We start from the raw sequence: 24,818 nt of genomic DNA on the forward strand, positions 1-24,818 counted from the left end.
ATTTCCAGACCGTAGGTTCAGACTCACTCATGAGGCATAAAAGCAGTGTTGTGCATTGCAACCAGCAACTTGAAAGAGTGACAAAAGATGGACAGGGGAGGGTAGGAAGCACCCTAGTGCATCACATAAGTAGGTCCTGTTTCAGCGATGGACGTGTAAATTGGAATCACAGTATAGAATGTATTTCTGATGATGAGTGTTAATCAAAAAGGTTTGGAAAATGCTAGCATCTGGGAATAAATGGAGGACAGCTGACCCACAGAGCCTGCAGCCTAATCCCACATGATGGAGCAGGTGGATCCCAGGAAGCACAAGTGAGCCTCCTGTTACTTGCTATGGCTGGAATGTGGCACCTCCCCTCCTAATGCCACAACAAGGGTACAGGTGGGTTTGAGAGCCCATCACAAGGCCAGCTTTGCAAAGAGATGGTTGTTAGGACACCTGTGAGCTGAGGTAGTATGGGCAGAGACTCCATGCAGACCTGGGATAACCAGTTGTGGCTGAGCCCCACTGGACCCCAGTGACGAGGGGCCACTCTAAGCTCAGGGTTCGATGGCTGGGCCACATGGAAGTCCTTGGGCTCCAGTGTCCTTGCCTCCTGGAAACAGTCTCAGCCCTGGCCAGTTTCCAAAGGCAGGAGCCGAGCACATCAGCCTTTCATCCTCAGGCCGCGCAAGGCTCAGGCAAAACTGAGTGCAGAGATTGAGCAGCCAAAGGATGGCATCGCTCAAGTCTGGAGAACAAGGCCCTGGGAGGATGTTAAGGAGATGCCTCATCCCCTGCCCCAGAGCTCAGCAATCAGGGAGCAAGACAGTGGAAGGAAGAGGATGTGAGGCCCAAGAACCATGACTTGGATTCCAGCCCTGCCCTGCACCATGGATGACCTTGCACCAGTCACATAGCCTCTCTGAACAGCCTGTTTCCCTGTCTTGCAAGGTTTTACTGGGAGAAATATATGAAAACGTGAACATGTGAACATGTTCGGAACTGTGTGTATAGTGCCTGTTACACTGATAAAGTGGGGGGTGGAATGCAGAAAGATGTACCCAGGCCGCAGGCAGTGGCATGCTTGTAAAATAGCTCTCCAAAAATATTAGGCTCTGATCTGTAGCCTTTTGCTGATTCTTATGGTGTAAATATTCCATCAAGGCCAATCTCACACCACTCTCAGTTTAATGAGATACCAGGCCCCAAGATATTTAACAACTGGTCTCCAGAGTGCCCTAAGCAGAGCACACCAATACCTCCACGACTTCCTGGCTCGCACAGGCAGTGGACATCGTTAGACATCATGCAGGCGCCAGCAGCCATGCAGCAGGCAGCATCCCCTCCCCCACCCACACCTCCCTCTTCTGCCCCCCACAAATCAGACCACCTGAGGAACAGGCACGTGCTCCCCTGGCTCCTCTACAGTTCATGCCAAATGCCAGAGTTGCCTGCTCCAAATCTTCCAGATAAGCCAGCTCCTTGGCAGTGCCCAGGCAGTAGATCCCTAGATACCCTGAACCCCCAGGGACAGTGGCCAATGTAGAGAAGGCTCAGTCCAATGACAGCAGGTGGAACAGCTGCCACTGGACGGCACATACAGGACTCAAAGTCGAAGTGTGGCCTTAAGAAAATCCACTCTATTCAGGGAAAACTTTATGTGGAAAGATACTCATCAGAGATACCTACATCTAGACCAATTATAGATCCCTCTTGAATTGAAAGAACAGTTAAATATATTATGGTACAAATCTTTATATCTCCCATCCTTGTAATTTGGGATAGGCGTTCCCTCATCCCTACAGATGAGCCTTGGTGAGTCTGAGGTTCCCTCCTGAAAGGTCACTCAGACGCTCACCACCATACAGACTGGGTGTGTCTCCCCCGGGACCCTGCCTCCTTCACTCTGTAAGTCCAGGGCTGGCAGACCCACTGGGGAAAACCTGGGGAGCCTCTCAATAGCACTCTGGTTTGTCCTCTGATGTTCAGACTCACCAAGAGTAAAGGCCAGGGCAGTGTCCACACAGACCATGGCTGTGAACCTGTCTAACCTGGATACAAAGGGCCAACGCATACATGGGACTCCCTAGCCACATCTTCCCAAACTGGGAAGAGGAGACCAAGCTCCCCTGGTACCCCCACAAATGTGCACGGAGCACCGACTAAGCACTGGGTATGGTGGGCTGGGCACAGAGCATGGGCAGTGGAGACGCAGCATCTGCCCTCAACCAGGTGTCCCAGACTGTTGCTCACACCTCTCCTGCCTCCCTATCCTGCCCATGTCTCCAGGCTCAGCTAAAATAAGCTAAAAGGAGGAGAGTGCTGGCCTGTGATATTCACCACATGTGTGGCATTTGTGACCTCTGTTTAGAGGGAAAAGTCTAGATCACTGATTCTCCACAATGTTGGTCTCCCCAAGCCCTTTCAGGGGCTCACAAAGTGAAGCTGTTTTCACAATAATACTATGACATTATCTGTCTTTCCCTCTCCTGCCTTCATGCAAAGGTTGCCAGACACTACGGCACAGGTGATTGTCACATGCTCGTGCAAACACAGGCAGGGGAGTCCTATGGTGGTCTGTTAAGCCAGACGTTCAAGAGATTTGCAAGAACGTGAAACAGTGCCACTCCTCCTCCTAAGTCTCTTTTTGTCTGGACAAATGTTATTTCTAACAGAAAAATATGTTTCTTATGTTAACGTGTAATGAGTTGATCTTTACATGAACTAATAGGTATTTTGAAATACTACCAGTTTTAATTTCTAGTATGATGAATGTTAATATTAGATCTAGCCCATAAACAAAAGTTCTTTGGTGTCCTCAATAGTTTTTAAGAACACAAAGGTGTTCCAAGACAAAAAGTTTGAGAAACATTGATTTACATTGTCCAATAGAACATTCTGGAAGGATGTAGACTGTCTTTATCTGTGCTGTCCAAAAAGGGTAGCCACTGGCCACATGTGGCTATTGAGTACTTAAAATGTGACTAGTACCCCTGAGGCACCGAGTTTAAATTTTATTTAATTTTAATTGACTTAGCCACCTGTGCCTTATAGCTACCATGCAGAGAGCACTCCTCTACATGGAGTCTGGTGTTTCTCAGCCCATTTGGGCTGTCTTTATTTTCCATACACTGATCTATCAAAGGTGTCTATGCATGAAGGAAGGTTTCAGTGTTGTTTCTAGGAGGAGCTGGGTCCACAGCCCTCTGCTCCCCTAGGGGACCTTGCCTTAAACTGGGGAAGGGTCTTGCCATGCTGAGTCAAGCCAGCCCAGCCCACTCGTCTGGGCTTCATGCCCATCCCTGACCTGCACAGTTTGGAAATGGACCAGCAGCTGACAATCAGCTGAGTAAGACCACCAACTCCTTTTACAGCTGACCAGATGAAAGCCCAGAGAGGATACGTCAGCTGCCCAAAGTCACACAGGAAGCAGGAAGTCAGGTACACCACATCTACATGTGGAAAACAAGATCACAAGGAAGGGCTGGTATATCCTCCCTGACAGACCAGGAGGAACCATGCCACCTGTGCCACCAGACTGTGAGAGAGGCAGCAGGCTGCACATCCTGTCACTGGAGGGGGCAGGACTTGCATGGCCTTCTACCCAGAGCAGGGGCCACAGTGCCCAGGAAAGAAAAGAGGCATGGGAGGGAAAGGCATCAGCTCCAGCTCTACCCAGTTCTGTGCCCTGGGCATGTTGCTCCTCTGCTCTCATCCCTGCTCTCTGGGTACAAAACTGAGCTGTCCCACCCCTTCTGGCTCATATTCAAGGCCCATGCTGTTCAGGCTCCCAGCCTTGCACATTGCATCTCAAATAAAGCAATCATAAAAGAGGATGGGTCTGGGATACACAGATTCCTGCCAGCCACCTGTGCACAGGCCAGGTGTCCCGTTGGGACCTGTGGCTTGCAGCTTTTTACAGGGAATCCAATCCCTGTGGTAAGCATTAGCATGGGGGCCAGAGAACGTCCTCCCAGCCACCCTGCCACTGGGAGCCATATGGCTACACATTCTCCCAAATAAGCATCTTTTGAAAGCCTGAGTGGGACCTTCTGCCAATGTCTCCAACACTGGCCTGAACACAGGGCTAGTGAATGAAGCCTCACACCTTTGATATAATCGTTCAGAGCACATGAACCAGCTGAAGCAAAAACATGAAGCCCACTATCATTTCAACTGCTCCCACCCACACGCTGGAAACCCTAAAATTGACTTGTCAGTGTTTTAGGGAGCATAGTGGAGTTGGGGAGAGCCCATGGCCACCATTTATAAGCTAGGTGCCCTTGGATGAGTTACTTAACCTCTCTGAGCCTGTCTCCAAATCAGTAAGATGGGATCATACCTACCTCGTAGAGTGCTTATAAAGATGATGTAAATCACAGGGCTTGGGACAGAGCTTATGCAACGTTAGCGACAGAGCCCAATTTCAGGGATGGCCTGTGTATACACACAGGCTGCTAAGGGGTATTAGTGCTGTGAATCTAGGAAACTAAGTGAGAAAGAGACAGCTCAAAGTAAGAACTGTGGTTAGGGCCCCCACTCCTGGACATGAGTCTGTCTTCTGGAATCTGACTCCATAACCTCATCACTAACATGTGGGGCATGGCCTCAAAGCAGATGAGCTCCAGAGGAGGGCTTCCAGAACCGGTGTTCAAACCAGCTGGCAGAGTTCAGACTCCAGAGTGCCATCCTGACCTATTGGTTCAGCCATTCAAGGGGGGTGGCAGCCAGGATCTGGGGTTCAGCAAACCTCTGCAGAGATTCCCTGGCCAAATCCTAGGGCCAAGAACACTGTTCTGACTTCCTTCCACAAAAATGGCCTTTGCCCTTAACTTAGCAAGAGAAAGAGGCTCCATGTGCTGACTGCCATCTCCATTTTACAGACAAGGAGACTGAGGCAGAGGGAATGAAGGACATGGCGGAGGGTTGCATGCTGGTCTGTGTAGGGCTGGACCCTGAGCAGGTCTGATTGGTTCCAGGTTCCAGACTCTGCAGCTGGAGTGTCCGAGCAGCTCAGTGCCAGGCCTAGCCCTGCACAGGGACCCCGCAGAGCTGGTCTGTTCTCACAACTCAGCATCCTGGGCATCCCTGGCCAGTTGAGTGAGAAGCACAGGCAGGAAGCAGTGGGGCACAGGTGGGCCTGTGTGAGCTTTGGAGGGCCAGAGATGTATACCCCTTTCCAAGATATCTTCAGTGATGTCACTTGGTAGCTTGAAATCAGCCATAGGAGCATTTACACCATGGAAATCAGCAAATGCTACACACCAGTGCTTTAAAAAAAAAAATCATTAAAAATGTTCAGCCCCACATTCTTCCCTGGCGGACAGACTTGGGGGCAGTGGATGTCCTTGGAAACAGGAGATCTGGCCATGAGACCTGACACTTGGAGGTTAGATAGTCCTGGCTTCAAAGCTTTGCTTTGCTGGTTAGATCCTGGGTCCCCTTGGGGAAGTTGCCAAACCTCTCTGTGCTTTGCCTTCCTGCTCTGTAAGATCAGCTAATAATCCTTACCCCGCTAAGGGGACTGTGTCAATCCATGGACAGAGCATCTATGAAGCCACAGCAAAAAGCCTGGCCCCCAGGAGGGGCACCATTTCGGTAAGCCTCTGCCTCCCAAGCTTCCTGCTTCTCCTCACACCTGCTGTGCACCATACCTGTGAGTGTACTCATGTGTCAGTGTACTCGTGTGGACCTGGCTGCTGGGACTGCCACAGGTTCTTTCAGGACCCCATGATGCAGTTCCCAGAGCCTACCTTTCAGCACCTGCTTGCACAGTGTATGGTGGCAAAGGTGATAAGTGCCTTCTTGACTAAGTCACCAGGTTCATTTCCCAGACCTCTGAGCATTACCTGCCCCTCTTTGCTTAGCTCTCCCTAACACCTGCTTCCCAACAGAGGCCTGAACCCAAATGCAGGTGCTCAGCAGAGCTGTGGGAAAACATTCAGAGCACTTCAGCTCTTGCAGACGAATACGAAAAAGAGTTTGGTGCACCGAAAACCCAGGACTGCAACATTCTCGGGAAGCCCTGTACATCATCCCACTGTGTGAGGCCCCCACCCACCACTAGTATGGTTTCAGGACCTCAGCCTAGTCCCATTGACAACTCCCATCCTGCACCCACCCCTGCCCGGTTCTGTCCTGGGATAGTCCCCGGCCTGAGCCCGATGCTGATGGAGAGAAGGATGCTCAGCCCTGCTCCTACCATATGTGCAATTTCCAATCAAGAGAGAAAGGCAGCTCTGGTCTGTGATGTTGGCTTAAAGTCCCCTGGCCTGAAAGGCTACTGGCCCCAGGGACAGCCCTCGGCAAGCTCTGCTCAGGGCCTGTCAGGGAAATCCTGCCAGCTGGCAGGCAGGCCTCCACCAGCAAGTGCACCTGCTTTGGCTTGCCCTGATGATTGCCAATGAATGGAGGATGCAAGTTGTCACCTCCAGGCCTGTCCTCTAGCCTGGCTGAGCAGTGGGAGGCAGTTGCCACAGTGGGAGCCTCCTGAACCTGCCTTCATCCTCACTTCTTGCCAGCTCCTACCCCTCACCCTGCCCCAACAGTGCCTGCCTAACTCAGGAGCAGCTGCTGAAGTGCCCAGAATATCAAAGAGGCCTGGTGACCGCCTCCCTGGCTCCTTGGGGCAGGACAGCCGCTTTGATGGATCATCCTGGCACATGACAGCCTCAAAGGTGGCCAGGAAGAGGGAGCTGGCATTTGAATTCCCAGTGCCCTGCCTTCTCTACCCCACATGGCCAGTGCACAGACCAGGATGCTTACCCACAGCAGGGACTGGCCTAGGAACATCTTTCCCTTTCCTGCACTGTCTCCGACACATTTTGGAGGAGGCCAGGGCCTGGGTTTGGGTGAAATGGAATGCTGGGAAACTCACTTTCACAAATGATGTTGAGGAAGAGAAAGGGTTCATGGGAAACCACCTAAATTGGAGCAAAAGGAAGGAATGTGGCCAAGGCCAACAAAACAGTGTCCTTACCAGCCTGTCCATAGTCAGAAATCCCACCATTCGTAATTCACTCCTTTGGGCAGTGCAGCTGACACTCCTAGAAGAGTGTCATCTCATTATCAAGGGTTGCTTCCCAAGTGGACAGCTAAGGATGCTAATTAGAATACCAGGCTGGGTATTTCACATTTGTCATCCTATCACATCTTTAAGCAACCTTGCAAAGTACCTTACTATACCCAGCTTATAGCTGAGGACACTAAGGTTAAGAAATTGGCCCTCACAAACAGAAGAAGCCAGATTTTATGTTAAGTCCGGCAAAATATAGCTCCTCCCTTAAAGAGCTCCTGAGTTGGGGGGCAGGTGCAAGGACCAGGATGATGAAGGACAGAGCTTCTAGCCATGGCGCAGGTAAGCACAGAGGGTGGTGGGAAGCAGGCGGGAGCACCTGAGTCAGAGAAGGTCAGAAGTCCCTCGACACTAATGCCTGAGCAGAGCTTTGAAGGATGAGTAGGAACAAGATGGGTGGACCAGCATCTCAAAAGTTGCGGGGCATAAAGGGGCAGGCTGTCTTGGGGAAAAAGCAAGCTTGAGTAGCCAAGAGGAGGGGGCAGGAGGAGATGCAGGTGTCACATAAGGAGCTGAGCTCCAGAGTCACTAAAGGAGACCCAGGTCCCTGTCCCAGGCCACCCAGGCCCGGTCCTGTAACAGGGCTTTGGTTCTCATCAGTGCCTCAATGACAGGACTTTCACGTCAGCTTGGCATGGTGCTGGTGCCGTGGTCTGAGAGATTTCCTGACTGGTTTCCCATAGCTAACAAGAGCTCCTCCCCCACTGTCACAGTGTCCCTGCCTGTGGGCAAAGCCCTTCTCTAGGGGGCCCTCCCCCACAAAGCTTCCTCTCCCCACCCCCCAACCTTCAACCCTGACCCCATCTGAGGGTGGGCAGACCAGATGAAGGCAGCTTCCAGGGACTGGGAGTGCACCCACACATACATGCACACAAGGCACAAGAGGACAAAGCTAACCCCCAACCCCCAAAGCATCTGCCAGCTCAGAACCCGCCTGTCTGAGGAATGTGTCGGATGGTTTAATACTGGCTTTGGTACATGAGATTCCAGATGCTGGAACCCTGAAATACATTGGAATGTACTAGAACTAAGCATAAGGCATCCTGTCTTGGCTCACCCAACTTTGATTGGGAGCTGTAGGCTGAGGCTTGTCTACCTTGAGAGATGCTTGATTCAGAGATTCCCAGATTCCCACTCAGATCAGGAGCTAGGCCTGGATCCCCTCCCCAGTAAATGTCCACGTGCCAGGTACAGAGTGGACAGCCCAACCCTGGGAGGACACTATGAGGACAGGTCCCCAGAAGTCTTGTCATTGGGCTACTAGGAGCTTCAGAGGTGGGGGTATCCCAACACTGGGGACACTCTGCCCAGATCCCTATCAAACTAGCCAAGGCCTGCCTTCCTTCTGGGGCTTATCTGAGGAGCCTCTAAGGGCCATGATTTGCACCAAGCAAGAATCCGAAAGTTGGCATCACAAGCCCTAAATCTGGAGCAGGTGAGCAATTTCCTGGGATCTGCTTGCCCCCCCCTCCCCCCCCAAGGAATGGCTCTGATCATTTCTATGGATTTTTCAGCAGAGGAATTGGCCAACTAACCACTTCCCAATCCCCAACCACTCTTCCTCTGTACTGAGAATCAGCTATGGTGTAGCCGAAGGCCAGGGGTTCCTCGAGCTGTCTACCTAGGTCTCCCTTCATTGTCCCCAGACTGCCCCACTCCAGGAGTGTCCCCAACAGGGAGAAGGAGTTCAGGCATAGTGTCAGGAGATAAGTATGCTCCCCTACATGGAGACTTCTAACTGGTCTGGTCATGATCCCACTGCAGAGCACAGAAGACAGAAAAGGCTAAGAAGGGCCATCCTAAGTGCTGAGTTGATAAGTCATGGCTGCCCAGAGCACCTCCTGGAGAAGAATACTGATACTGCACCATGCTCCATTTGATTGGTGATGTCTGCTGTGGTCATGGATATTCACCATCCCTGATCTACAGGCTGGGTGACTTTCCCTGAACAGGGCACAATTCCCCAGCCAGGACTTTGGTAGCAGAGGAGGCCCTGGCCAGCGGGGTACAAACAATCCACCAATTCCCTAACAGAGTTATGAGAACCCTAAAGAGTGTCTATTGGCCCAAGGTCCCCCAATTTGCCAGGACAATGTCTCTCCCTTTTCTGCAGATGTTAATGTTGGTTGTATTAGGAAATACTTGCCTAGAATAGAAACACATTGCAGGGTTAATTTATCCTCTGTAAAAATTACTAAATGCTTTCTTTCTCACCTGGGACCCTAAGGACATTCTGGCTACTACCAGAAGTAGCCTTGGACCCATCGAAAACTCTGCCCGTGGATGTGCAGATGGGCCTGGGCACTGCTCTGAACCAAAGTTCATAGAAATGCTTTTCATGATGCTCTGCCCCATGCATCGGAGCCACCTCACTTGGACACCTTGGCCTGCACAGTGCTGGGCAGATACAGGTACCTCCAGATGGCATAGTAGTGGGTGCCAGCACCAAATGCCACAAAGAGATGCCAGATGGCGTGAGCAAAGGGGATCCTCCCGTCACTCTTGAAGAACACCATGCCCAAGCAGTAGAAGACCCCTCCAGTCATCAGCTCCCAGATGCCCTCGGTGTTGGGCTGTCGGCAAGGACAAAGGTAGGGCACAAGTTAGAGGAGCAGCCAGCAAGGCTGGGAGCACCCCACAATCCCCGCCCACGTACTCAAAACAAAAAGAAACATGGATAGGAAGCCAGCCCAGATTCCCGGGTAGAAGGTCTTGACACATATTAATTCTTCCCAAAATTAATTCTCAAATGTTATTGATGTCTACCAAAATCTCAAAGACTATTTTATAGCGTATGTTTTCTAAAAATTAATACAATCTGGGTGTGTACCCAAAAGAAGTGAAAGCAGGGATGTGGACAGATACTGGTATATCCAGGTTTGTAACAGCCAAAATGTGGAAGCAAGGCACATGTCTGGGGATGGATTAATGGATAAACAAGTTGTTATTCGTGTTATTTCATACTGTGGGCAATTATTGCTCAAGAGTTAAAAAGGAAGGAAATCTGGCATCTGCTACAACATGGATGAACCTGGAGGACATGATGCTAAGTGGACTGAGCCAGACACAAAGGGACAGATACTGTAGGATCCCACACAGATAAGGTCCCTGGTGTCCATTGAATCCATGGAGATAGAAAATAGAATGGAGGTTACCAGGGGCTGGGGAAGGAGGAACAGAGAGTTAGTGTTTCCTGGGAACAGAGATTCAGCTTGGGGTGATGAGAAAGTTCTGGAGATGGCTGGTGGTAACAGCTGCATGAGAATGTGAATGTGCTTCATGCCACTCAACTATATACTGAAAATGGTTAAAATCGTAATTTTTATGTATACTTTATCACAATTTTTAAAAAGGAATATATGTCCAGGGAAAAGAATTTTAGAGAAATCAAACAAAAAATATTAAGAAAAAAAGGAGTCATCCTAGCCATCAGAGATGAGCAGTATTAATACCTGAGCAATAGGTAGTTAAAGGGAATGGCAGAGACCCGATGAGAGCCATCACACCATCCCCCACCCCCTGTCTTCCTGGGTCCACCTGTACACGAATTACAAGCTGCCACTGCTAACAGTATCCTTCCAGAAATGTTCTCTCCACGAGCAACATGCCATATGCACTTTGTACATAATGATGCATAGGAAATGATCATTCTAGATCGATGGACTCACACCATCCCCACCATGCTGCAACGCCACACTGGGTTAACTGGTCTATGGGGGACCAGTCTGCAACCCATGGCAGGAGACATTTCCATCTTTTGAACAGCTGCATAGTATTTCATTGTCCCTGTGGACACTAACTGATCCATTCAGTCCTCCAGAGCATTGTACTCACATATTAATTACACAGTAACAACATTAGGAATATCTAGAACCTCCTAGCACTTGCTAGGTGCAAGGCACCGCATGGAGGGCCTTTGTGCCACCGTCACAACTGCCTTAAGAGGCGGGCATTACTCCAAGTGACTGTCATGAGGATACGCCCACGACACGTGCTAAGTGAGGAAAGCATGCTGCAGAGCAGCGCATTTCGTGTGACCTTATTTTCGTAGAACAAATAATTCAGTATGTCTGCATATCCACGTAGATTTGCATGTAAATAAATAAAAAGGACATACAACAAACTGAGTGGTGGTTACAGCTGGAGCATTGTATTAGGGAGGACGTGGAAGGGGGCTTTGGCTCTTTCACACATGTTCAGACTTATTTTTTGCAGTGATTGTGTATTTAAATATACACTTACTATATATAAGTATATATATGTCCTTAAATATATGTAATATATGATTGGACAGATAGTGTATAATTTAGTATTTATTTAGTGTAATTAATAAAATTTAAAAATTTTAACATAAATTTAAATGATATTTTAATTTAAAAAACATTTACTATAAATTATATAATGTAATATGTACTTCATAAAATTTTTAAGAACCTTTTTAAAATTTATTTATTTATTTATTCATGAGAGACACAGAGAGAGGCAGAGACAGAAGCAGAGGGAGAAGCAGTTTCCTTGTGGGGAACCTAATGTAGGACTGGATCCCAGGACCCCAGGATCATGACCTGAGCTAAAGGCAGACACTCAACCGCTGAGCCACCGAGGTGCCCAAATTTTTAAAAACTTAAAAGTATATTTAAACAAATAGTTTTAAGATTTCAAAACATTACAATGTAATATTTAGTTGAATTCGTAATATTTTTAAAATAAATTTAAATTTTTAAAAATTAAAAATATTTAATATAAATGATATAATGTACTATTCTACTATACTTCATACATTTTTAATTTTTTAAAAAGACATTTAGATGTTTAAAAAAATTTTAATGTTAAAAATATTTGTCATAAAAATATTTGTCATAAATTATATAATGTAATATTTAATATACATCAAAAAAATTTTTTTAATTTAAAGATAGGGGTGCCTGGGTGGCTCAATTAGTTAAGAGTGTGCCTTTGGCTCAGGTTATGACCTCAGGGTCCTGGGGCTTGATCCCCACATAGGGCTCCCTGCTCCGTAGGGAGCCTGCTTCTCCCTCTGCCTCTCTCTCTCCTTGTGCTCTCTCTCTCTCTCTCTCTCTCTCTCAAATAAATAAATAAATCTGTAAATAAATAAATAAAACGTAATTAAGCTACATTAGCTCACTCAGTTTAGTGCCAGAATAGAGACAGGCCCTTGGACAAAACAGAACTGAAATATTGTGTTCACACATATATGTCTGAATTTAACATGTGGTCAAAGGAACATGTTTAAATGGCAGGTAACTGAAATCACTGGCTAGGTGTCTGGGGACAAATCACCATGTCCAGAAGAAACCACGGTGGGAAGTTTAAATCCATAACAGAAACAGGAGAAAATACTTTCCTAACCATAGGAAGGAAGAAAGAAAGGCTTTCCTAACCATAACACTTAGAGTTAAAAAAATAAAGAAGATAAAATTTTTCAAAAAGATGAAACACGTGATAGACTTGACAACATATAATCTTACCACCTGCCAATAAGAGTGTAAGATAAATAAACTAGGGAGGGTGCCAGGCAGGTGAGTTTTCTGTGCCCACTTGACAGGACAGGAGGCTGGGAGGGGTGATGTGGTTTCCACACTTGCCGCCCCCCACCTCTTCTCTTCCTGGCCTCTGCCCCTCACAGCGGGGGGGGGGGGGGGGCGGGGGGGCACACCTGAGATCCATCCTAGTCGCCAATGTTATGGGGGCAAATCATGGCTCAGCCACTTAGGGGCTGCACATGCACATGGGCTGGCCTGAATGTCATGAACGGGACATCATGTCCCTCTCCAGGGACACCTGGGTCAAGGAAGTAAGATCCTGTGGGTAGGCCTCCTGCACTTAGTAAGGGCTCAGACTATATATAGGGAAGGTGCCCCTTCTGGGCTTGGTTTCTGGTGTGGACAAGCAGTTTAGGATATACAGACACCAAAGCAGGTAATCAGAAGTCCAGAGCCCTGACTCTGCCTCTACGGCCAGGAATGTTATTACCACAGATTTAATTTAGTGACTGGGTACTTACTATGTGCCAGGTACCATCCTAATCCCCCCATGGGTTTTCCTATTCAATCCTTAAACATACATGAGGGCTGAATCGGGGAGGGTCACACAGCTCGCTGGAGGTTAGGCAGAGTCAGGCCTCAGTTTCCTCATGTGCCAGAGGAGGGGGTTGGACTCAGTGATCCCGAGAGGCACGCTGGGTCCCTCCAGCCAGCTGGGAGTCCCCTTGCTGGGCAGGTGGGACTTACCATTGAGAGGATGACCAGGGCAGGGAAGAAGCCCATGATGACATAGCAGAGCAGCTCCACCAGCTTGTACCTGGCAGGAAGACAAGCCATCTGGGCCTCGGGACAGCCTCCCCATGAGGAACAGCGTACAGCTCCCCGTTCTGGGTAGGAGGGACACCCCAACCAAAAGAGTGAGAAGGACTCCACCCTCTGCCCAGCACTCCTGGACTCTGACTTCACCCATTGACACCCAGCAGGTGCTGGCAGAGCTGGGTGGCCCTGGGTGGATCTCCTTCCCTCTGGGACTTGGGTCTCCATCGATGAGATGACAGGCCAGGATTGCCACTGCTGAGTACAGCATGCCACACTCGAGCCTGGGGCAGCCATTGCTAGGTGACCCTAGCACCTTTTCCTGCTGGGCCCAGGCAGCCGCCCTCCATACATCCGAGTGGCTACAACCGACTGACACTGATTTGCTGTCCCTGGAGATTCCAGGGGTCACTTATTCCCTTTGTCTTCTATAGCTCTGTTTCTTTTCTCACTCTGCAGAACTGAAGTGAAGGTATTCGCAACCTCTCCCCCTCACCTGACCACCCAGCTTAGGGAAGATGGGTAACACATGACCCACAAGGCCTTTGTTAAAAACGCTCTTCAGATCCACCCTACAGGCTGTGGCCCTGGTGGCCATCCATGGGCCTGAACCCCATGATGCTAGGCAGAGCTGTACCCTCATGCCTCAGGGGGTCACCCTGGGTTGTCATCTCCCCAGGGGCAGAGAGGAGGCCCAGCCCCCACCCCGTGACACTCCCCCCACCCCGCAGCCCTGGCTTACCGCTCATGGAAGAAGAAGACGTAGATGGTGCCCACAGAGGCCATGATCCAGACCAGCCAACGCATGTGGGAGGCCCAGGGCCCCAGCTCCCGAAGGTTCAGCCTGGGAGAGAGCCAAGGGCACAGCCTGAGGGGGGCCCGCTGGGACCCAGCCCCTCACAGGAAGACTGACCCCAGAGAAGCCCTGTGCCCCGCGGCCCCGCAGCAGGGACGTGGGCTCTCGTGGAAAGCCAGGTGGGGAGACCGAGAAACCGACTGAACAATAAGCAATGATTAGAGGGAAATTTCCAAAACAGATACTGTCGGAGTATGAAGAGAAAGAGCATCTCAAGTGGACGGGAGTGTGAAGCCTGTGTGAGGGCAATATGGCAGACTCTTTTTTTTTTTTTTTTTAAGATTTTATTTATTTTTTTTTTCATTTTTTAATTTAATTTTATTTTTTTATAATAAACTTATTTTTTATTGGTGTTCAATTTGCCAACATACAGAATAACACCCAGTGCTCATCCTGTCAAGTGCCCCCCTCAATGCCCGTCACCCATTCACCCCCACCCCCTGCCCTCCTCCCCTTCCACCACCCCTAGTTCGATTTTATTTATTTATTCATGAGAGATACACACAGAGAGAGGCAGAGACACAAGCAGAGGGAGAAGCAGGCTCCCTGCAGGGAGCCCGACGTGGGACTCGATCCCAGGACCCCGGGATCACAACCTGAGCCAAAGGCAGACGCTTAACTGCTGAGCCACCCAGGTGCCCCCCCATCTGCTTGAATCTACCAAACCCAAGGTGTGTATGTCCCATGACCCAGTCCTTCTGGCCCCGGGGGATCAGCCAAGTCAAGGCTGTCTGGTACTCGCACCCAGAGGCACAGGAAAGGACATTCATCACGGCATGGGTCCATCGGGGAAAGCCGGAAGACACCCCTTGTCTACCAGCAGGGGAAGGGGATGGCATCCATCTGTGCTGGTTGTCAATGACTGCCTCTCACCCTTTCTGCCTGCCCCAAGGTAACAGAGCTGGGCCTCGCACATCCCTCCTTGGCCGAGGCACGATGCTGAGCTTTGTCAGGGGAGTAAAATGAAGAGACTTTGTAGGAGGAAAGGCTCTTCCTCCCTGGTTCCTGCGGTTTTCCCATGACGTTTGCAGAGCAGGCTTTTCTCCGCAGCTACGTGGCCAGGGCTGTTTCCCAGGGCAGGTGCCTGCAGGTGCGGCTTTCTCTGGCATTTGGCCATGGCGTGTTCTCTTGCTGTTGACTTAGGTGATGGCAGCAGCGGCGGTACAGCTTCAGGTCCTGGACAGTGCAGGCCTGTGCCCCAGGCCAGGTGGCTGCTCCTGCACCCTCTCTGCAGCCCCACACACCTGCACACTGGGGCCCCCGCATAGGGACTCCTGTCCAGGCCACCTGGCCTCCACCCTGTGCAGTGTCTGCATAACTGAATTGCACTAAAATGCTCTAAGGCTCCTGCAGGCGTGTCTCTGGCTGCTAGTTCCAGGAGCACCCAGCAACCAGCAGCTTCCCTGGCACAGAACAAGTGGGGAAGCTCAGGACCTCCTGTGGCTGGCCTCTCCCGGCACCCAAGAGGGGTGATTTCTAGCAAGCCACCCCACCCCCATCAAACCCTCAGCAGCTGCTCTGTCATCCCGTGGGCAAAGACCAGGCTCTTTCCAATGAGGTAGGAGCTCTGCCCTGGGTGAAGGTGGGGCTGGTGGTAGTTGTCCCTTATCTCCACCACTACTGGCTTCCCCAGATTTGTCTTTGATGCTCATGAATCAATTCTCTCCTACTCCAATCTCCCATTATGAATCCTTTATACCAAGTTTTTGGTGTTCAAATCACTGTATGGTTTCTGTGTTCCAACTGCACCCTGCCAAACACACCGTCCTCTGGTATAGTCATAGCAGCTTGGAAAACAGGAAAACCATCTAATCTATACTTAGGTGCATACAACAAGACATATTGTTAGGTGTGCCAGGATTGAGCAGAGCATAACAGGACTGTATTATATGAAGAGAAACACGTCAATGCGCAGAACTCCAATCTGAGCCCCTTGTTGAGTGGTAGCAGAAGTTACATCTAGAAAGGGACAGTTAATGATGGCAGTGGTTGTGGGGGGAGGGTCCTTTTGCTCTTTTTCAGGAGTGGCTTTCTTTTTTAAAAATTTTTTAAAAGTTTTTATCTATTTATTCATGAGAGACACACAGAGAGAGGCAGACACAGACAGAGGGAGAAGCAGGCTCGCTCCAGGGAGCCCGATGTGGGACTTGATCCCAACCCCGGGATCACACCCTGGGCTGAAGGCAGATGTTCAACCACTGAGCCACTCAGGCATCCCCTGAAGTGGTTTTCTTGAATGAGAATACTTTATATAAAACATCTGTCTGGGGGCACCAGGGTGGCTTAGTTGGTTAAGCATCTGCCTTCTGCTCAGGTCATGATCCCGGAGTCCTGGGATCAAGCCCCACATTGGGAGTCTGCTTCTGCCTCTACCCTTCACCCTGCTCTTCCTCACTCTCTAAAAAAAAAAAAAAAAAAAAAAAATCTGTCTGCCCTCCTGCCCCCAAAAAGCAACTGGCTCAGAGTCCAATTGTTATTATAAATAAGTTAATTTATACTGGATAGCTTAAAGGTAAAAAATAAACAATAATAACCAACTCATTACCCAGAAGAACCATCAGGAAAGAGCATTCTAAATAGTTCTCCAAACAGATGCAAAATTGGCCAATGGGTAGGAGGACAAGTATAAAATGGGATGGAGGGGGGTGGGCAGAGGAAGGGATAGGAGGACAGGCTGGGATGGAGGTGAGGGAGCATCGAACCACATGTAATATTTCTTTCTAAAACATTACATTGAATTTCGGGATGCCTGAGTGGCTCTGCGGTTGAGCGTCTGCCTTTAGCTTAGGGCGTGATCCCAGAGTTCTGGAATCGAGTCCCACATCGGGCTCCTCCTGGCTTCCGGCAGCGCCTGCTTCTCCCTCTGCCTGTGTCTCTGCCTCTCTCTCTCTCCCTGTGTCTCTCATGAATAAATAAAGGAAATCTCTCTCTCTCTCTCTCTCTCTCTCTCTCTATATATATATATATATATATATATATATACACTATGCTGAATTTCAACTTGACTTTAAGAGAAAAAAATGAACACCCCTTCCCCACAAAACATGAGCTGAACTTCAAATAAATATTTCTGCTCTTCTCTTTCTATGGTGCCAAAGCATTTCAAGCATCTTTTATATCCTTTTCTTTTTTAAAAAAAAAATTTATTTATGATAGTCACAGAGAGAGAGAGAGGCAGAGACACAGGCAGAGGGAGAAGCAGGCTCCATGCACCAGGACCCCGACGTGGGATTCGATCCCGGGTCTCCAGGATTGCGCCCTGTGCCAAAGGCAGGCGCCAAACTGCTGCGCCACCCAAGGATCCCTATCCTTTTCTTTAAGTAAAGATTGTATGCAGGAATCTTACACGTAAGTCCAATCTACCAGAAGCAAACATTTAAAAAATGAGGTTTTCTGATTGAGGCAAGGATGGGGGAACCTGCAGTCATGCACACCCCCACCCCTCCGTGGTCCTCTGGAAACCTCGGGGGTTCTGCAGAAAATGGTGTGAGAACCAGAGCCGTTCAAAGAAAAATACCCACCACAGGATCTATGGTGTCCCCTCTCGTTCTCCCAGCCAGCCAGGAAACTGGTCCCCAAGCTCCTCTGTTTCCTCCACATTCAATCAACCCCCATGTTTTGCCAATTCTTCCTCCTAAAAACGGCTCATAAACCAGGGTACATCTCCTGCCCCCCTCGTTCACAGCCCTTCCCACAGCTGTGACTCATTTCCTGTGTCAGTATTGGGATGGTCAACATCTGTGCTCCCTGTGAGACCCTAAGTCCCATCAGGAGGGCCATCCTCAGACACCGGCACGGGACAGAGAGCCCAAGCCCAGCCAGCCGCAGCCAGGCACAAAGACTAGAAACCCAGGCATTAAATCAGCAGGAGGCAGGACAGATGGAGGATTGTTCTAGAAATCCATGTCAAAGAGAGTTACTGGGACACCTGGGTGGCTCAGCACTTGAGCATCTGCCTTCAGCCCAGGGCGTGATCCTGGGATCCGGGATCAAGTCCCACGTCGGGCTCCCTGCATGGAGACTGCTTCTTCCTCTCTCTGTGTCTGTGTCTCTCATGAATAAATAAATAAAATCTTTAAAAAAGAGAGAGAGAGAGAGAGTTACTGCAGCTGAGCCCAAAACTTGACTGTATTCAGTCACGTCCCAAGGGAAACCTGACATTACCTGGCCCCTGCCAACTGCAGGTGGTGCCTAGGGCACACGTGGGACCCACCACAAGTGGCCACAGGGAATGAGGTCCCTCCTGTGGCTCCTAGCTTCTCTCTGCTGCTCCTGGCCTGCTCCAGTGGCTTCCCACGTACACACACCTCCAGGATCTTGCTTATTCTAGACACCTCCAGACTTATGCCTGCCCCCTTGGCATCGATGACCAAAAGCACACCAGTTTTGGGAATAGAAGTGAGTCACCTCTTCTCCCAAAGCCCAGCTAGGCGTGGGGCTTGCATGTGCCTGCATCTCGCAGGCAGACAGCAGCACGGCTGGTTTCAGGGGGAGGCTGGCCCAAGAAACCCTGGCCCCCTTGCCTCCTCCCACCTTCCATATGTCACTCTACTCAGCTGCCTGCAAGTGTCTTTTCAATCTGTCCCTGTCTCCTCTTAACCGCCTTGGCCACTCCTAGGGGCCGGGCTACCACCTCTTTTTCCCTAGGTCCTTGTGCCAACCTTGCCCACACCTCCCTGCTCCCAAGGCAGCCACCCTTCTGCCTCCAAACAATAAAATCACCTCAATATCCTGCTTCAAAGCCCCATCACCCCTAAGGATAGACCAAACAGCCTCCCATCTATACTCCCTTTACCTCTACCCTTGTATGAGATGTGGGCACCATGCCACACCTGCCACAGGAGCACGGACACCCAAGGCATGGTCACCAGGACCTTGTCCAGCAGGGAGGATGGATGACTCCATGGGTCTCTCCAGACATATGCTATGCAGAAGAAGCAAAATCCAAAAGAACGGGGATGCCACTAACATGAAATAAGAACTCAGGCATAACTATCATCTGATGACAGGTGTCAGGACTGTAGCTACCTTGAGGGGAGGGGATGAGGAGTACGAGGCAGCTGGATACATTCTGCTTCATCTGGGTGCTGGCTGCTGTGTGCAGAAATTCACTGGGATGTACACTTACGACTGCGCATGCTCTCTAGGTATAGCACACCTCCATGAAACATTTATTTACTTTTTTTAAAAGATTTTATTTATTTTTTGATAGAGCAAGAAAACACAAGCAGGGGGAGTAGCAGAGAGAGAGGGAGAAGCAGGCTCCTCGTTAAGCAGGGAGCCCGATGTGGGGCTCGATTCTGGGACCCTGGGATCATGACCTGAGCTGAAGGCACTTACCAGCACTCTTAAATGTATTTAAAAAGCAACAGTCAAAAATAAATAAAAATAAATAAAAATAAAAAATAAAAATAAAAAGCAACAGTCATTGTATATATACAAAAAGACCCATCTATTAGCAGATACAGTGAAAGAGAAGGCCCCGCTTATGACAGCCAAAAATAGAAATTTCCTAGGCAAAAACAGAACAAACCTTTCTGTGGCTCCTCACTCTTCAGAAGCACACGTGCTTCTCAGAGCAGCACACCTCCTCCAGGCAGCCCTCCCAAGGCCCCCACACCACAGCAGCACCTTCTCTGAGCTCCCATGGCTGCATGCACACATGCCCATCTTGCCATGCCACCACTGTCCTGTCACAGACACCCTTCCACTGGCCAGACCCTCGGGGTCCCGACCCCCAGCACCACCCGGCCACGTAATACACATTCACCAAATGTGAGCCCAACAGCTCTGCAGGCTCCCCAGGCTTTTTTTCTTTCTTTCTTTCTTTTTTTTTTTTTTTTTGAGATTTTATTTATTTATTCATGAGAGACACAGAGAGAGAGAGAGAGAGAGGCAGAGACACAGGCAGAGGGAGAAGCAGGCTCCATGCAGGGAGCCCGACGTGGGACTCGATCCTGGGACTCTGGGTTCATGCCCTGAGCCAAAGGCAGACGTTCAACCGCTGAGCCACCCAGGCGTCCCTCGCCAGGCTTCTAGAATGTGGTGTGAAGCTGAGTGTTTTCTTATTCCAGAACTTCCTGGATTTATTACTAAATCAAGTTGGAAAACTCTAGGTCACTTGCTGGGGGAGTTTAAAATGGATACACCGATGGTGACCTGGCAACACTTAACCAAATAAAAGGCCCACTCTCTGCCACCCAGAAATCAAGTCTCTAATCTACCCTCCAAAGATCAGGCTCCAACCAGATGAAGCTGCCATTTCTGGAGGTCAGGAAAGGCTGCCTCTTAGCAACTTCATACTATTTGAGCCAACAAATTCACGCACATGTGCTAAATGATACACAAGCAAGGGGCTTCACCGCAACATAGCCTCTCCTAGCCAAGGGACAGAGCATCCCAATGCCAGAAATATCCATAAACAGGGGATGGCCAGGAAATGTTATGCTGCTGCAGAAAAATAAAAAGACTGGGGAAATCTTCAATGCACTGATATGGAGACATGCCCTCAGTGATATTACTAAGAGAACAAAACTAAATTGCAGTTTGAATGGTATCCTTCCTTTTGTATTAAAAATAGGAGAAGTATGAACACCAAAAAATTGACAATATTATGTTCACACACTTTCACTCTTTTCGCACAAAATAACTTTGGAAAGATACACAAGAAACTGGTAATAAGTAGTTGCTTCTAAAAGGAGAATGGGCAGAGGGTGTGTTCTTACCTACACTATTCTGTGCTGAATCAACATATTACCCAGCCAATATAAGAAGAAATTCGAAGAGAGGAAGCCAGCCCTCCCCAGGGACAGCACAGGGGTACTCACCAGGGTGCATAGGATGCCGCTATGAAGAAGTAGATGACCATTCGGTCGAACATGTGCAAGCAGTGCTCCACCATCCTGGGGCAGAGAAGGCATAGGGGTAGGGTCAGGGTTAGGGCCCCAGAGCCACACCCTGGGACAAACATGCCTCCCCTCAGGTGTGGAGGGGCCTGAGGCTGACTTGCCTCTGTCCAGCCACCACCCCTAGGCTTCAGGCTCCCCATCTGTGAGTGCCCAGAGCAGTGATTTTCAAACCAGGCTCCCCAGCACTCTGGAGGTTGAATGGGGACACCCTGTAGGTTTCTTCAAAGACCCCCTTCTCCCAGAAAGGTGAATGTCTGACATCTACACCTGTATAACTCTGCATTTTGGCTTTATTTTTATTTATTTTTCTTAAAAATTTTATTTATTTATTCATGAGAGACACAGAGAGAGAGAGAGGCAGAGACACAGGCAGAGGGAGAAGCAGGCTCCATGCAGGGAGCCCGACGTGGGACTCGATCCTGGGACCCCGGGATCATGCCCTGAACCGAAGGCAGATGCTCAACCACTGAGCCATCCAGGCATCTCTGCATTTCAGTTTAATATGCTGGGCTTTTCAAAAGATTTCATATGATGAAATAATTTGGTGATTAAAACCAATGAACTTATCTATGTGCCCCCCTCCCCCAAAGATCCTCTGGGTCCTGGTATTCTGGTTCAGGTCCAGATCTGGAGCCAGAAGGCCTGAGTTCGAATCTCAGTGTTACCACTTAGGGACTGTATGACCTTGAACCATCTCCTTACCATCTGTCTGTTGGCCTCAACTCTCTGCTCTGTCAAGTGGTTAGAATACCAGCCTATCACAGGATGACTGTGAGGATTAAGTGAGTTGGTACTTAGCACAGTGCATATCAGGAAGTGCTCAATAAACATTAACGTTTTTGTTGCGACCTCGCATTGCATAGCAAATTGTAAGCTTCAATATATCTGCTCTGTGTGGTAGCCAGCCTCCAAAATGATGCCCAAAGAGCCCCACTTTCTGGTATTCACACCCATGTGTAGCCCCTCCCGTGATGAATAAGACAAACAACATGTGTAACCAACAGAGGGCTGCAGAAATGATGGTGTGTGATCTCTGAGGCCAGATCAGAAAAGACATTAGAGCCTCTGCCTTGTTCTCTTGGAATGCTAACTTTGGGAGAAAGGAGCCATGTGTCTGTGGAGATGTCCATGTGGGAATCACTGAGCACCTGCTAAACATCCAGCACCAACTTGCCAGCCACGTGAGGAAGCCACCTTGAAAGTAGCCTCCTCCAGCCCCAGTCAAGCCTTCAGATGGAAGCAGCACCAGGCCAGCATCTGGACCACACAAGAGATCTGAACCAGAACCACACAGTCAAGCCCCTGAATTCCTGGCTCTCCAAAGCTTTGAGAGGCAATCGAGGTTTCCTATTATTTAAAACCTCTGTGACTGAGCATAATTTATTATACAGCAATAGATAACTAACATAAACTGATTCTGTCCAGGAAACCTCAGCCCTCAACAAGACTGACCAGTGATCCTATGTACGGTTTAACTGCATATCCTCCTAGAAATAAAAATGACAACAGCAGCTAGCATGTATAGAGCATGTGACATGACCAGAACACTAGTCGAAGCAATTTAGAACATTAGCTCTTTAATCCCACCTAGAAGGTAGGTACTGTTAGTTTCATTCACCATGTGACAGATGAGGACAGCGACAGCCAGCACAGTCACACCACTGGTTAACTGAACACTAAACCCAATGACAATGACTGCTGTCTTAGTAAGAAAAGGAGGGGGCAGATTTGGACAAAGAGACACACAGGGAGGAAGGCCACATGAAGACACAAGCACCCTGAAGGATAAGCCAAGGAACGCTGGGGTTGCCAGAAACCAGAAGAGGCCAGATCCTCTCCTAGAGACTTTGGAGGGAGGATGACCCCATGGACACCATGATCTTGGCCTTCTGGCCTCCAAAATTACAAGAGAAGAAATCCTGTCATTTCTAGACACCCAGTACATGGTAATTGGTTACGGCAGCCACAAGAAACTCCTACGGTGGGGAAGAAGAAAGACCCATGGGGAGAGCAAGAATGGGAAGTAGGAAGGGGGGACACAGCAGAGTCATGGGGTTTCCGGGGGTGAGGGAGGCACTGAATCTGGGGAAGAGGTATCACTGCAGCTGCTGCAATGGGACAGGGCATCCCTGGAATCAGGGGGACCCTGGATTCCTGGGATTACCTCTGGCTCAGATAGGACCAGCTCGGTGATCTTGAGCAAGACCCATGGTCTATGGCCTTCCAAATTTCAGTGTCATTATGCACAAGATGGGGATTCCATGTGCTGCAACATGGACAAGCCCTGGAACATCATGCTTAGTGAAAGAAGCGAGCCACAAAAGGTGGAAGCAACCCAAGTATCCATCGATGGATGCATGGATGCGCAACATGTGCTACGTACCCACAATGGAATATGTCTATTTAATGCCTTCAAAAGGAAGAAAGTTCTGAGACGCACTACCTACCATGTGGAGTGAGCAACATACTGTGCCGGATAAATAAGCCAGTCACAAAAGGACAGATATTCTATGATTGCCTTGTGTGAGCTCCCGAGAGGAGTCAGACTCAGAGAGAAAGTAGGATGGTGAGTTGGGCGAGATGATAGGGAGCAAGTGTTTAAAGGGCACAGAGCTTCAGTTCAGGAAGATAAAGTTATGGAGATGATGATGGTGTTTCCACAACCATGTGAATGTGCTTAATGCCCCTGAACTAGACACTTAGGCCTGGCAAAGATAGTCAATTTAGGCGATGTGTATTTACCACAGTGTTTTTAAAAATTAAAAGTAACCCAAAAATTTAAAAATATGCGACTAATGCTATACCACAGAATTATTGGAAAGACCAGGGGTGACATCTGTACAGGACTTAGAACTGGTAGGGGTGTTTCCCAGAAGGGGGCAGTCATTCTGATGGTTCTGACAGTTCCAAAGGCCCCTCATAACAACACCAGAAGCTGGAGGCTTACTCTCTGGGCCTCTCAGAGGTGAGCCAACAAGGCTCATGTGGGTGACATGGTCTCCCCAGGTGGGACCCACCTGCGGACACCCAAGACAAAGACAGGTCCCCACCCTGGACCCCTCCTGGCCCAGCTAGGCATGCTTCCTGCCCTGGTCACCCTGCCTGGCACACACCCCTCCCGTGGACTAGGCAGAGGCACCTGAGGTGGCTCTTTTTCCAGGAGATGGTGTGGAACACAGTGGACACCACGAAGAGCCCACAGAGGCCAAGGCCATAGATCCAGGCAGAGATGGTCTCCCAGTCGTCATCTGACAGGAGGTAGAGGTTGGAGCTGCCGAGGATGCTGGGGATGATCCAGAGCTGGAAGCAGAACAGAGACAGGTGCTAGAGGGCCAGCCTCCAGGCCAGGGAAGTACAGAGTCCCTAAGCTTCCCAGAGCCCACTGTCCACCCTCTTCTCTAGACCCACACCACTCAACAGAACCTCCCTCCATTGTGGGAAAGTCCTAGACCTGCACCGTCCAACATGGGAACCCCTAGACACCTGTGACTACCGAGTACCTGAGCCATGACTATGCAGTAAAGTGCTGAATTTTTTATTTTATTTCATTTTAATTGACTTTAGTTTCAATTTCAGCAGCCCCACGGAGCCAGAGGCTACCATATTGGGCAGCACAGCTCTAGAGAAGGTTGTGGTAGACACCAAAGCTCCCTGCCTCAAGGAGCATCACCAGT

At 49.4% G+C, this 24,818-nt stretch overlaps 1 protein-coding gene across 10 annotated transcripts in view; it reads right to left on the reverse strand.

Moving 5' to 3' along the window:
• Window positions 1–24,818, reverse strand: part of LOC140638837 (monocyte to macrophage differentiation factor 2-like) — a 127,126-nt gene that overhangs the window by 75,134 nt on the left and 27,174 nt on the right. For 6 of the 10 annotated variants that reach the window (XR_012035796.1, XR_012035797.1, XR_012035798.1 and 3 more), the window contains exons 3-7: window positions 24,284–24,444; window positions 21,064–21,138; window positions 14,123–14,224; window positions 13,312–13,381; window positions 9,476–9,633 (exon numbers count right to left, since the gene is read on the reverse strand). Coding sequence is in view for 7 of the 10 variants with exons in the window: in XM_072836855.1 (XP_072692956.1) it covers window positions 9,476–9,633; window positions 13,312–13,381; window positions 14,123–14,224; window positions 21,064–21,138; window positions 24,284–24,444 (566 nt within the window). In the remaining 3 variants the exon portion in view is untranslated. Of the gene's footprint in view, window positions 1–9,475; window positions 9,634–13,311; window positions 13,452–14,122; window positions 14,225–21,063; window positions 21,139–24,283; window positions 24,445–24,818 lie in introns of those variants that run through there. The other 4 variants (XM_072836861.1, XM_072836853.1, XM_072836856.1 and 1 more) reach the window with 4 other exon arrangements.

This window comes from Canis lupus, chromosome 8 (assembly GCF_048164855.1).
Source record: "Canis lupus baileyi chromosome 8, mCanLup2.hap1, whole genome shotgun sequence".
Taxonomy (NCBI): Eukaryota; Metazoa; Chordata; class Mammalia; order Carnivora; family Canidae; genus Canis; species Canis lupus.